Source organism: Lepidothrix coronata, unplaced genomic scaffold, assembly GCF_001604755.1.
Source record: "Lepidothrix coronata isolate B3197 unplaced genomic scaffold, Lepidothrix_coronata-1.0 Scaffold120, whole genome shotgun sequence".
Lineage (NCBI taxonomy): Eukaryota > Metazoa > Chordata > Aves > Passeriformes > Pipridae > Lepidothrix > Lepidothrix coronata.
Genome location: NW_016690300.1, coordinates 151,760 through 164,115, shown reverse-complemented (window position 1 = coordinate 164,115; position 12,356 = coordinate 151,760). Strand labels below are relative to the sequence as shown.

The 12,356-nt window shown below is 37.7% G+C and overlaps 1 protein-coding gene across 3 annotated transcripts in view; it reads left to right on the top strand.

Annotated features, from left to right (window-relative positions):
* CAB39 (calcium binding protein 39) overlaps positions 1–7,784 on the top strand; it is a 41,948-nt gene extending 34,164 nt beyond the window's left edge. For all 3 annotated transcript variants that reach the window (XM_017825572.1, XM_017825575.1, XM_017825574.1), the window contains 5 exons: positions 1,557–1,725; positions 2,470–2,529; positions 3,285–3,350; positions 4,199–4,342; positions 5,202–7,784. In XM_017825572.1, coding sequence (XP_017681061.1) covers positions 1,557–1,725; positions 2,470–2,529; positions 3,285–3,350; positions 4,199–4,342; positions 5,202–5,390 — 628 coding nt within the window. In that variant the 3' untranslated portion in view covers positions 5,391–7,784. The remainder of the gene's footprint in view (positions 1–1,556; positions 1,726–2,469; positions 2,530–3,284; positions 3,351–4,198; positions 4,343–5,201) is intronic.
* The last annotated feature ends 4,572 nt before the right edge of the window (positions 7,785–12,356 follow it).

Below are 12,356 nucleotides of genomic sequence, written 5' to 3'. Positions count from 1 at the left end.
GGCTGCTGCTTCTTCTGTTCTTGCATTATTGGGTGTGCTGGATATTCTTATATTATCTTATGTACTGGATGTTGGAGGGTCGTGCCATACTGAAGATGGGCATGTAGAGCTGTGGTTCTCAAAACATGGATGTTTTAACAACGGGTGTTGTTAATATATTTGTATTAAAATAGGATTTTTAAAAAATTTGAGAATGTGCTCTCTTAATTTCAAAAGGAATTGCTCACATTTCTAATAGCATTAAGATAGTCCTGAAAATTGCAATTCCAGTGTGTTATTTTGGGATACAAAAGTTCATCAAACATTACTACGCAATTTTAAAAGTGCAGCTATTTGAAGTAGTAGTTTTATAATTACCAAACCATATGACCATAAGATCTACACTTGTCTGCCAGAGGGCCTGCTTTGGGTTTTTTTCCCCCTGCATTGCAGCCCTAATTTTGAGGTAAAGCGTGATTTAAATGTTAGAGGGGCAAAAATATTAATTGTGGCATAAGACAAAAGAAATTACTGATTCAGTACTTCTTCAAAATAATTTACAAAAGAAGGCAACAACGTTTGAGGTGCAGAGAGAGAAAACTGCTTTCTCAGCATGTTCTCATTGCTGTGTGAGTGAATGAGGGATGTAACAAATTCCTGCTCACTTTTAGTCTGTGTTGTCACCCTTCAGAGAGCTTTATTCCCACAGGGATTGTTGGAACTCATTTTCATAAGTCAGGATGTTTGAAATGGGCATTTAGCTTTAGCAGCTTAGATGTTACATCTGGTTACATCCAACTGAGACAGATTTATGTAAATTTATACTATTGGATAAGTTGCAAAACGTTCAGTAGGTTTCAAATCTCCATGAATGGGAAAGTATTGCACCATTTTACATGAAAATTATTTTATAAGGCAATGTTTTTGTATGATAATATAGTTAATGCTCAGTATGCACAATGATACTTTGCTCCTGAATTATTCTGGTGAATTTTGATTCCCTTCCAATGGTGTAGGATGAAGGATTCTTTAGGTGGGAGGCAGGAGGGTATATAAGAGTCTGTGACTGCTCCAGAGGCTTGAACCCCACAATGTGTAGAGCAGCCAGTGATGCTGGAAAGTGGTTTAATGAATGAGGAGATGTGAATTTGTGTCCAGCATGATTGATCCTTCCTGGTTATATGGATCGTTTTATGTAAATTGCTGTCATGTTGAGGCAAGTAGCTTTCAAGACAGAAATAATTTACTGCTCTTCCAGATGTCTGCAATCCTACCAATATGGAACAAGAAAATTGATTTTTGAGAACAAAGAAAATATATTTATTTAGCCTTGTTTCTCAGTTTGTGAAATTCACTTGAATTGGCTGTAATTTGTCATGTAATGGGCAATTATTTCAGTAATATTTTGTAGCAATATTTAAAAATTGAGTCCAGTGCAGAAAAATAAGTACCTCTAACTATTGAGGTTTTGTTTACTTGGTAGTATTGAAAACTGTAATTAGCAGTGTGGTGTTGCAGTACTAACTTGTGAAAGTATTTGTAAAAAGTCTTTGGGTTGTTTTGGGTTTTTTTTATAGGTACGAATCTCCAGAAATTGCTCTAAATTGTGGAATAATGCTTAGGGAATGCATCCGGCACGAACCACTTGCTAAAATAATCTTGTGGTCAGAACAGTTCTACGATTTCTTCAGATACGTGGAGATGTCAACGTTTGACATCGCTTCCGATGCATTTGCCACCTTCAAGGTAATCACTGACAGCCTTGAATTATTATTTCTGTAGTTCTCTTTGTGAACCCAGGTGCTCTGTGTGATTTTCCTGGGCAAAACAGGCCTTGGGAGAGGGGGGAAAAAAATAAGGTATGATGCAAATGGTGGGCTGGACATTGCTCTTCCTTATTTCTCAGAATGCAAGACATACCTTTAAATATATATATACCATGTTCCCCCAAATTTTGTTCTAGAGAGTAAGATGTAAACTATCCTGCATTACCTGAAAACGTGTGCCCTTCCGTGCCAGGGGCTTTAAATCTGTGTCTGCAACTCCTCAACTGAGCAAACTCCTTTTCATTCTGTTATAACCCTGAGTATGTTTGATGCTGTTGCTTTGTCTGGGAAAATTTTCTGTTGCCCTAAACCATTGAGTTATGGGAGTATTAGCATAATATTCATCAACATTAAATAGTAGGTCTTAACCTTGGTTGTGTGTAGTTACGTGCAGAGCACAGCCTTGATCCATAATAGCACTCTTCAGTGATAATTCCACAGTCCATTTATCTGTGAGTTAAAGTAACACATCACAGATCTTTCCTAAGTGATGCCAAGATCCTTAGCAGTGTCCAGGTAATTGCATTCATGTCTTAAATCTCTCAGTTTAATGAAACAGCAAAATTTTCTATTGAATGTCATACATGTACTCACTGTTTAATGTGAATGTCTATGTACTGTATAAATACTTCAGTTAAAATATTGGGTTTGTGCTTTTTTGCAGGATTTGCTTACAAGACACAAGTTGTTAAGTGCAGAATTTTTGGAACAGCATTACGATAGGGTGAGCAGATCTGTTTTAGTATTTAGAATTCTCTAGCGCTGCACATCTTATTTGAAGGAATTGGTGGTTTTACTCCTTGTTTAGTGAACTTCCACATGATATTAAAACAATTGAACTTGCAGTAATTTCTGCAAAACAGTAAAATTTAGATCACGACCCTGTTGTTGAATGTAGAAAGGGATAAAAGGAGGAGAAGGCAACGGGCATCTTGTTCTGTGGGTGCTCGGCCTGATTTCTTCGGTAGAGGGAGCCCTTGCCTTTCCCCTGACGCCAAGGAATCCAGGATATCCCTCTCCCTGCTGTTGGGAGTCCGGGAATTACAGGTGACCAGTGCCAGGAGCTATCACAGAATGGCCTTAAAGATTGTCTGGTTCCACCTCACCGCCCCTGCCATTGGCAAGGCATCTTTCACTAGACCAGGTTCTTCCAACCTGGCCTTGAACACTTCCAGGGATGGGGCAGCCACAGCTTCTCTGGGCAGCCTATTCCTGTTACAGTTTAAGAAATAATAAGGTAACTGCTTTCACTGCATTGAAATCTAAACGTTGAAGGCTCCTAAAAGAGCAAATATATATTTTTTTAAAGCATATACAGTGTTTTAACAGTAGTGACTTACAGGAACCGATTGAGATTTCAGATTTTGTTTATGTTTTTGTTAGGGATTGGCATCTCCTCCACTTTGTTACAATAATTTAGAAGAAGAGTGACTATGACACTTGGAAAAGTCCTAACCCTTCTCTTTATTCTGTGTTTAGTTCTTCAGTGAATATGAGAAGTTACTTCATTCAGAAAACTATGTGACAAAGAGACAGTCACTTAAGGTAAGGCAATTTCATTTTCTTATTAAATGCAAAGTTAGAGAAAGCTTTTAATTTCAAGATGAGTTCACTTTATTTGAAATGGCTTATGTAACTGCCTTCAATAGTGTTTGTTTTAGTTCTTCTTACATGTGAATTCTTGGGATCAACTAGTTTTTTTTTTAGTTCAGTCCTTTTGTTATTTAGTGTCCAGCACAGACCCAAGTAATTTCTCTCCCTATGAAGAAATGGCTCTTCAAGTATCTTTATTTTTGTTGGGTTTTTTCACTTCAACAAATCTGGACACATTTAAATAATTTTTAAACAAAGATTCACAAGATGTGTCTAGAGCAATACTAATCTTACATTCAAGTGGGTAAGCAATAGGGAATGTAAATGTAATACAGAATTTGTAGCAAAGGTGATCCTTGTGGGGAATATCCTTTTAATCCCCTTTGGACAAAGAACGTAGCCAAAGGAATGTAAATATTTCTCATTTGAAGTACTAACCTGTTTAGGTTTTGGTTTATGTTTTTTTAAGGCATTATTACTGTTGCTGAATAGCTTCTGTATAAGTGAAAGTAATGAAGTCATGGGGAAAAAAGAATGAAAGACTTTTCTTTCGTTTTCATTTCCTAACAAGGGGAGAGCAAAGGTGATTTTTCACTTTCGGAGAAGAAGGAGAAACTGCATAATTTAAATAAGAGGAAAATGCACCCTGCACTTTGAAATTTGGGACCCTGGAGTTCTGTTGTTACTGTATTTACAGCCCAGTGTCAGCTGCTTAGGGTGTTTGAAAGCACTTATGAAAAAGTTGATTCTTATGTCCAGTGTTAGTAATTTTTCCATCTGGACTTTTTTTCTGCCTTTAGCTTCTTGGCGAATTGTTATTGGACAGACACAACTTCACAATTATGACAAAATACATCAGTAAACCTGAAAATCTCAAACTAATGATGAACCTTCTACGAGACAAGAGTCGTAACATTCAGTTTGAGGCCTTCCATGTGTTTAAGGTATGTTTAAAAACCCTACCATGAAACAAAAAACCATGAGAATCCAACCAGAAGTTGTTTAATTAAGTAAAGTATTTAGCTGAGCCTCATTGGAGCTTATCTTAATGACTGCTAAGTGATTAAAGGGAGTGCTGATATTTGCCTTTATTATGATCCATCTTTACAAAGATATCTTAGTGTCTTTTGAAAACTATTTAGAAACTACTTGGGGAGTTCCATACGATTGTCGCTCTGATCTCTCTTAGAAAATTTTGGAATAAAGAAGGATGAAGTGCAGTTAAGATGAGGAGGAGTACATGATTTAATACAAAATCATGAAGCACCCTGGAGTTCAGAAGTGTTTTTATCATACTGCATGATCTTCGAAGAACAGCAGTATTTTAGTCAGGTCACCTACATTTCAAAGCCTGTAATGTAATTTGCACATTATAACAGATGCCTTCTGACTTTGCAGCAGACAAGCAGCTAAGAGTTATAACTTGAGATCTAGAACTTTGTAGTGAACTGTGAGATACCATCTGATGCTGTAAATGATATGAAACCATGCATTTGCTACAGAATTTAACCATGGTTCAGTGGTTTCTGCAGAGGGTATTGTGGTTGGTCACCTCCCACAGACTGAATTGACTTGGTGCTGGTGTTCAGCTTATGTCCTGATGAAAACAGGAGTGATTTTATTTTAAAACTTGCATATACTCCATTATTTTTTTCTGGATATCCAGTAGGATACTGGAATCATTAAAATGTAATTTTAAGTTGTGGTCATCGATATTTTGTTGGATAGCTTTGTTTTTTAACTTTTTTTAACTTTTTTAACTGTTTCTCACTCTTGTGCTCAATGCCTTTTATTTTCTTGCAGGTGTTTGTAGCCAATCCTAACAAGACACAGCCTATATTAGACATCCTTCTAAAGAACCAGACCAAACTTATTGAGTTCCTCAGCAAGTTTCAGAATGACAGGACCGAGGATGAACAATTTAATGATGAGAAGACCTATTTAGTTAAACAGATCAGGGATTTGAAGAGACCAGCACAGCAAGAAGCTTAATCTCCAATAAACCTTTAAAATATTAAACCCAAATTCAGCATTTGCTGTTAGATATTCAGCATCAGGCACTCTTATCGATTCATGAGGAACATTACTGCTAATCTGCTGTTCAGTGAACGGTTTTTGTTTTTCTCTTTTCATTTTTAGTCCAAGTTGAGAAACGTAGCTGCTGCTTTCTTGCACAATGTGGACTTTCTTGATATTTGTGTCATTTCAGAATTCAAAGACACTGCTTGTTTTAGGAGTCCTGAAAAGAAAGATTCTAGGTTCGTGAAAGCAAACATATAGATACTAGTTTGGCTTAGGAGAGAAGGTATTAATGTAGTTAAGTAACAGGTTGCATGCTTGCAAATCTGAACAAATCTGTATGTTTGCACTTACCTTGTTTGAGATAATGAGCACAATGTGACCTGTGCATACCTGGCACCATAGTATAAGATTATATGCCTTGATTAAAAAAAAAAAATGTGCAGTGCTTTATTTGTAATCAAAGGGGAAATGTATCTAAGATGTGAGCTTATTGGGATAAACAGTTGTCTTGCAAATAAACTGATATTGAAACTTAGCAACTTTTAAAAGAGTGAAATCTCGAGGTTCATAAGGAAAATGTATATATGCCTTTCACTGCTTTATAGAATTTTTTTTGACATGATTTGATTTTTTTGAGACTTGACTTGTAAACTTGGAAATATGTTCTAAGGGTTTTTGTTAATTTTACTTTAAAGGTATTTCAGACAGTAGACCTAGCAGTGACATTTTGCATTTCATTTCAACAATGCTTGCTGGTTTCTTTTGTATATAACTCCTAGGCTGCTCATTTCTTTAAAATATGATTTAATTTGTACAGCAGAGGAATGTTATTGTATTAGTCTGTAACTATTACCTAATATTGAGTTTTGCAAAATGAATGCTCATGTGTAATTGAATACTTCAGATCACATGGAAATGCTGATTTAACAATCTTAAGTACTGCAGCATTTGAAAGAAAAAAAAAAACTCAAACCCAAACAAATCCTTTGTATTCACTCATCTAATGGGGTGCCATCAATTAGGGTAGGCTGAAATAGAGAACTGGAACCCTTTATACTACATTCTTACTGGATAATATTGGCCTTATTTAATTAAACTAGCATTGTACTCACCCGCTCTGCAAATGGCAAAGATTATGCTAAATTAATATCGATCCCTCTTACTTCTGGGGAGCCTGCAGTGCGTCATTTCTTTCTTACAGTATATAACTCAGTACAATAGTTGTGTAAGTGAATGATTTAATCCCCTCCAACTTCAAGAAACAATTTCGTAGGTGTCCTAGGATAACAAAATGACTTAATTTTCTTGATTTTGTTCTTCAATGTTGCAAACTATCAGTATGAAAAACAGAAAACCCAACTGATTTTGCACCATGTTTTTGTTACTGTGACCATACAAAAGGAATCTACTAAATATAGCTAAATGATGTTATTGAAATTGTATCTATCCATCATATAGTAACTCTAAGATCACAACCAAGCAAACTTACGGATTGGGGTCTGAAAGTTCAAATTCTGCATGACTGAGTGATTGTGAATGCTCTAGAAAATGTTTGTTGCTTCCTGTCCTCTTCCCATTGAAAATCCTTTGCAATCAGTGACGTTTAAGCTGATCTGAAAGCCTTCACAAGGGAAGTCCGAGAGCTCCAGAAAACTGAGTGTATTCACTCAGTTGTTTAAAATTGCTCTTAACATTGTAATTGGTCTTTTTAAAGGTTCTTAACATTTCCTTTGCAAACCAAATCATTTTGCCTACAGGAAAGAAAACAGCTTACTGTTCCTGGAAATCACAGGCATTGAGGTGGTATTGTAGTTCAGTACTAACAGTCTACTATATTTTGGTTTATCATAGCTGAGTGGAGGAAAACATTATTTGCCAAGTTACTCACCATAAACATGTAAGGCTTCCTCTTTAGAAAGACGTAGATGTGCTAAAGATTTATATATGTCAAGAAGTGAAAACATTTGGACTGGGGTAGAGGTTACTCTATATTATGCCTTGGAATCAACGGCTATGGTGACTTTTTTAATATGTGGAAACATTTGAATGTTGGCTTTTGAAAAGAAGTTGTATTTAAATTAAAGCTCCTTTGACGTGCTCTTCGTATTAAAAAACTTGTTCTGGAAGTGGTTTCTTATCTGCTTGAAGGCTTAAGGGTATTACTAAAAGATATTTAAATGCGAGTGGTTTTTCGTTTGGCTTTCTTTTTCTTTTTTTTTTTTTTTTTTTTAAAGTAAGAGATGTATACAATTGTAATTCTATTTCCACGGTAGCATTTCATTTCTCCTGAGGAAAATGCGTTTCGTATCCAAAAAAATCTGGCTGGCCCCATAATTTAAATTAAAATAAAATTTTGAAGAAAAATGTGTGTTCTTTTACTGTGTTACCGAAGAGGATGAGTTTCTTGTGGATGTGTATCTGTTCTCCTTTATTACCTTAGAGTGGCTCAGCTTTCTCCCTTTTAAATGTGAAATCATTTTAAATCATGAAAAACTCTGGCTTGACAAAACATTTTTAAGGAATTAGGAAAAGGTGCTCTATTAGGGATGTAACCAATTGTTGGTAGCCTCTCTTGCCTGTTTGTAATATTGTTTCTTAATTCTGTTTCTTTTTGGTATGACCAAGGGCAAAGAGAGGAGGTGCTATTTCCTGCATGATGCCCAGAGACAGCAACCCGATAGGGTTAGTGGAAGCAATTCCTTGAAAATTTTTAGCCCTTCACTTTTCTCTAATTTTCAGGAGCTGAAAGTGTTTGCAATTGGTAACTCTTTTTCCTTAGGACATCCCGTGGTCTCTGTGCCTTTGAAGCTGTCTCTACACAGGTAACACCCCAAGTTATGCAACGTGGCAAACATCAGGAGAGGCTGTTATGTTTTAAACAGCGTTCAGGAGCTTTTGATGCAGTTTCTTCAGATGGCTTTTTTTAGCAAAATTACTGAAAAAAAACAGTTTCCCTTCAGGAACATAATTACCTCAAAATATTTGATCTTTGATACCCCCTACAAGAGGCTGCACCTGTGTGAACCTCTGCAGAAAATCTAAGCATTTCTCTTCCTCACTGGCAGTAAAATCACAAGTGAGACAGGGAAGGACAAATTTACACTTGTAGTCAGACAAAGTGCGAATTTTAACTAAGAGTGGTCAGGTTGGGTACTTGTCTGGGTGTTTGAAATGGCCCTGGTGGGAGGAGGCATGGGAAATGCAGGGAGATGTTGCCCTGACTTCTTAAAATTTGTTTTCCTCACAGAGGTGACCAGCAGGACCTGCCTTACAAGCTGCCATCTCTAAGAACGCCAGCAGGAGTTGTCCTTGGAGCCCGTGGGAGCAGGTTGTGGACAAAGCTGCTTTCAGTAAGTTTCCTTCTGTTGGTGGCATCTCAAGTCATTCCTAGCAGGCAACTTCATCAGTTTTCCTTTTTGCTGCTAGCCTATTTTTCCCCCCATTATTCTGGACCTTTGCTGGCTGCTGTGTTGAATTATTTCCCTGTCTGTGTTGCTTCCCCTCCCGTGGTTGTTCACTCGAGCAGGTGCCATCTTGTTGGGTGCAGTGCCTTTATTTTCTGTCATTTTTGTGCTTATTTCTCCAAAGGTTTTGGCCTTTGCAAGGCTGTTTTAAGTGCTGTTCCTTGTCACCATGTTGTAATTCAAGTTGATGGTTAGTATCATAATGAGGAAAAAGTTATCCTGTTCTTTTGCATGTTATCTCTTCAAATCGGTGTTCAGCTTAATCTGAGCACACTGAAATTGTGAAGAGTTGTTTCTGGCATATGGCATCTGTATTTACAAGTGTATTTGGGCAGATCCAGTTTAAATCCCCTGTGACTGGAGACAGGTTAAAACATCCAAAAAAAAAGTCAAAATATGGGAAAAAGTTGAGAGAGAGCAGAGGGCAACATCAATATATTGCATTCTTTGAAGGAAATTGGCTATTTTGTGGGAGAAGAACAATGGAGAGAGAGCGTTTGCAAGAATATGGAGTGACAGGACAATGGGGAATGGCTTTAAACTGACAGAGGCCAGGTTTAAATTAGATATTAGGAAGAAATTCTTCCCTATGAGGGTGGTGAGGCCCTGGAACCGGTTGCCCAGAGAAACTGTAGATGCCCCATCCCTGGAAGTGTCCAAGGCCAAGTTGGACGGGCCTTTGAGCAACCTGGGATAGTGGAAGGTGTCTCTGCCCATGGCAGGGGTTAGGAATGAGATGATCTTTAAGGTCCCTTCCAGCCCAAACCATTCAATGATTTCGTGTTCTGCTTCCTATTTTAAAATATCTGTTGACTCACCTCTATTTAAAAAAACACCACCACAACCCCCCAAGTTATACAGCCAACATATAATCTTTGCTAAGGGTATTGTATTCACAACAGAAAATAAAAAGCAAGCTCTTTTTTAGAGGGCTCACGTTGGAGATTCTGATTCACACAACACAGGTAAGGATATTTTATTTCCTTGCTCAGAAATGCCCTGGCCAAAACAGACTTTCTGCCACTTTCCATAAAGAGACCTTTCAGGCTAAAGGTTTTCTATTGCAGGAGGGTTTTCCAGCTCTCTTGTAGTGGGGCTGTGCATAACTCCAGTATGCAGGATTACATCCACCAAGGAGAGTGTCACGTGGCTGGAGGTGACAGAGGCCTTAGGTGTTCCCAATGATGATAACACTAAAGAATTTATCAAGAGGGAGTGTTCAGAGTGAAGGAAAATAAACAGCATGCTGTAATATATATGTAATATATATAGTTTAGATGTGTTTTAAGAGAGGTGGATCTGTTTGGAAAAAAACAAGATAAATCACTACAACTGGAGTTGTCTGTTCTTCTTGCCTAAAATTAAATCAACCAGTAGATGTTTTTCCATTTCTTCCCTTGCAAATTCCTAGTACTGAGCTGTCATCGAGGATCCCATTAAGAGTTCCCGATTCTTCCTCTTGTGGCAGCTTTTAGGAATGCCTCACATCCCACCAAGGAGAAACTAGGGTGATAAAAATGTGAGTGTTGCTTAACAAGGTTCTGTTAGTGAAACATGTTGAACTGAGTTTATTATTGCATAGTGTTACTCAGAGGCTTGCAGGAAGGATTAGGTTTGCATTTATTTGAGAAAAAAACAAGAATAATTATTTTTTTAGGGCTGTTTTGACAAGTTTAAGAATGTTGTGTATTCTAACATTAATAAATAAGGTTTGAAACTATAATTCAGGGCATCTAAATAAGGGATGCAGTATGTGTTGTACAGTGTTTAAACAGCTGAGGTGTGAACCAGCCAAGCTTTTGGCCTCAGGTCTTTAGCAACCTCACCACATTGTATGGAATTAAAAGAAAAAGTGTCCCTTAAGAGAAATCAGACTGTAACACAGGCTTCTGGGGATCTAGACAGGCTGAGAAATACAGACTGGAGAGACTAAAAGGTGAAAAGGTTCACCTGGCTGTAAAACTTGAGTTGCAGCAGCTGAATTTCCTCATCTACTTCCATCTCTGGAATTAAAGAGTGCTGGGTCAAGCCAACTAATATCCAAATTATATGAAAATAGCATTTAAGGATTTACAATAATATTACATTTTAAAAGCATTTTTTCCCTAAAAATTGTTTCTGAAAGGAGTAGGAGAACAATCCCACAAACCAACCCAGTGTATGGGCAGAGCTGGGTTTTCATGTTTCTTCAGGCTGTTAGAGCAGTAGGGAAGTCCTTTAGGCTGAAGTCTGTGATGGCACACATGCTGCATGTTTGAGAGCACTTAAAACACACAGACATGCAGGGTAGGGCTGAATCTTGGTTGTAAGTCGTATCAGAGTGATGTTCTAGAAAGAAAAGAAACCAAAACAGATAAATCTAACATAGCAGGAATAGTTACAGACCTACAGAGAAGTGTAAGATGAGTTCACTGGAGCTTGTGAATAGCTTGTAAATATCTATTATGGAAGTTAAAAGGTGAATTTTTTTGCCATACTAGGTTGTAGGCCATCAGAGTGCAATACATGTAATATGGTACACACTAAGCAGACAGGCTTGGAATTTTGGCTTCAGCTTATCTAATATAAGAAACAGGTACTTTACAAGGAACAAAGCATGAAAGAGCTGTGACAGGCAGTGGCTGAAAGTATTCTTGCTTCTTGGTGTTATTTGGGAAGCAGGAACCTCAGTGTTCCATCACTAATGCCAGCCTTCCTTTTTCTTGTTCACCATGTTTGGGCGAAACGTGCAGGTGGAAGAGGAGCGACATGGTGACAAAAATGCAAATAGTAAAATATCACACGAGTCATTCCTTACTGCTACTTTGCAATTTTAAAAATGTTACCCCTTTATGTCTTTGATGCGAGAATAACCTTGGGGTAATTTAAACTTTTGTACAGAAACTTTTAAAAGAGCATTAAGTTACAAGTTCATCTCTTTTAGCCGAATGTTTCTTCTGAGCTATGCTTTTTCTTTCAGCCTTGACTGATGTAAACTAAATTTCCCCTGACTACACACTGGGTGTTGGTAATTAGTAACACATGACTGTGATGGCCAGTTGGTGTTGAAGTTTGTGGTGTGCTCTGGTGTAAGGTTCATGTGGGACAATGCAAGTAGGCTAAATTCATGTGCACAGTGAGTTACTGTCAGTTTTAGACATCCCAGTTTCCAAAATAAAGTCCTTCTTTTACTAATAAAGATGCAAAACCCCAGGAATTATTAGTAATTATATTGATATGTTGTCTGATGTTGGCTGATGTCTCTTCACAGTGAGCAGTAAACTGCAGGCTAGTTTTGAAAAGTATCTGCCAGGCAGGTAACAGCCAAGGTGACATATTATCATGTGGCTTGTGGTTTTGGCTCATTTCTGCAGCTCTACAGGCCCTTGTGCCAGCTCCTGGGAGGAGAGTGCTGGCACTGCTGCTGGCACAGCTGCCTCTGGCTGTGCAGGCAGCTTTCTGCAGTCTCCTGTCTGCCCTGGCTCTTCCCTCT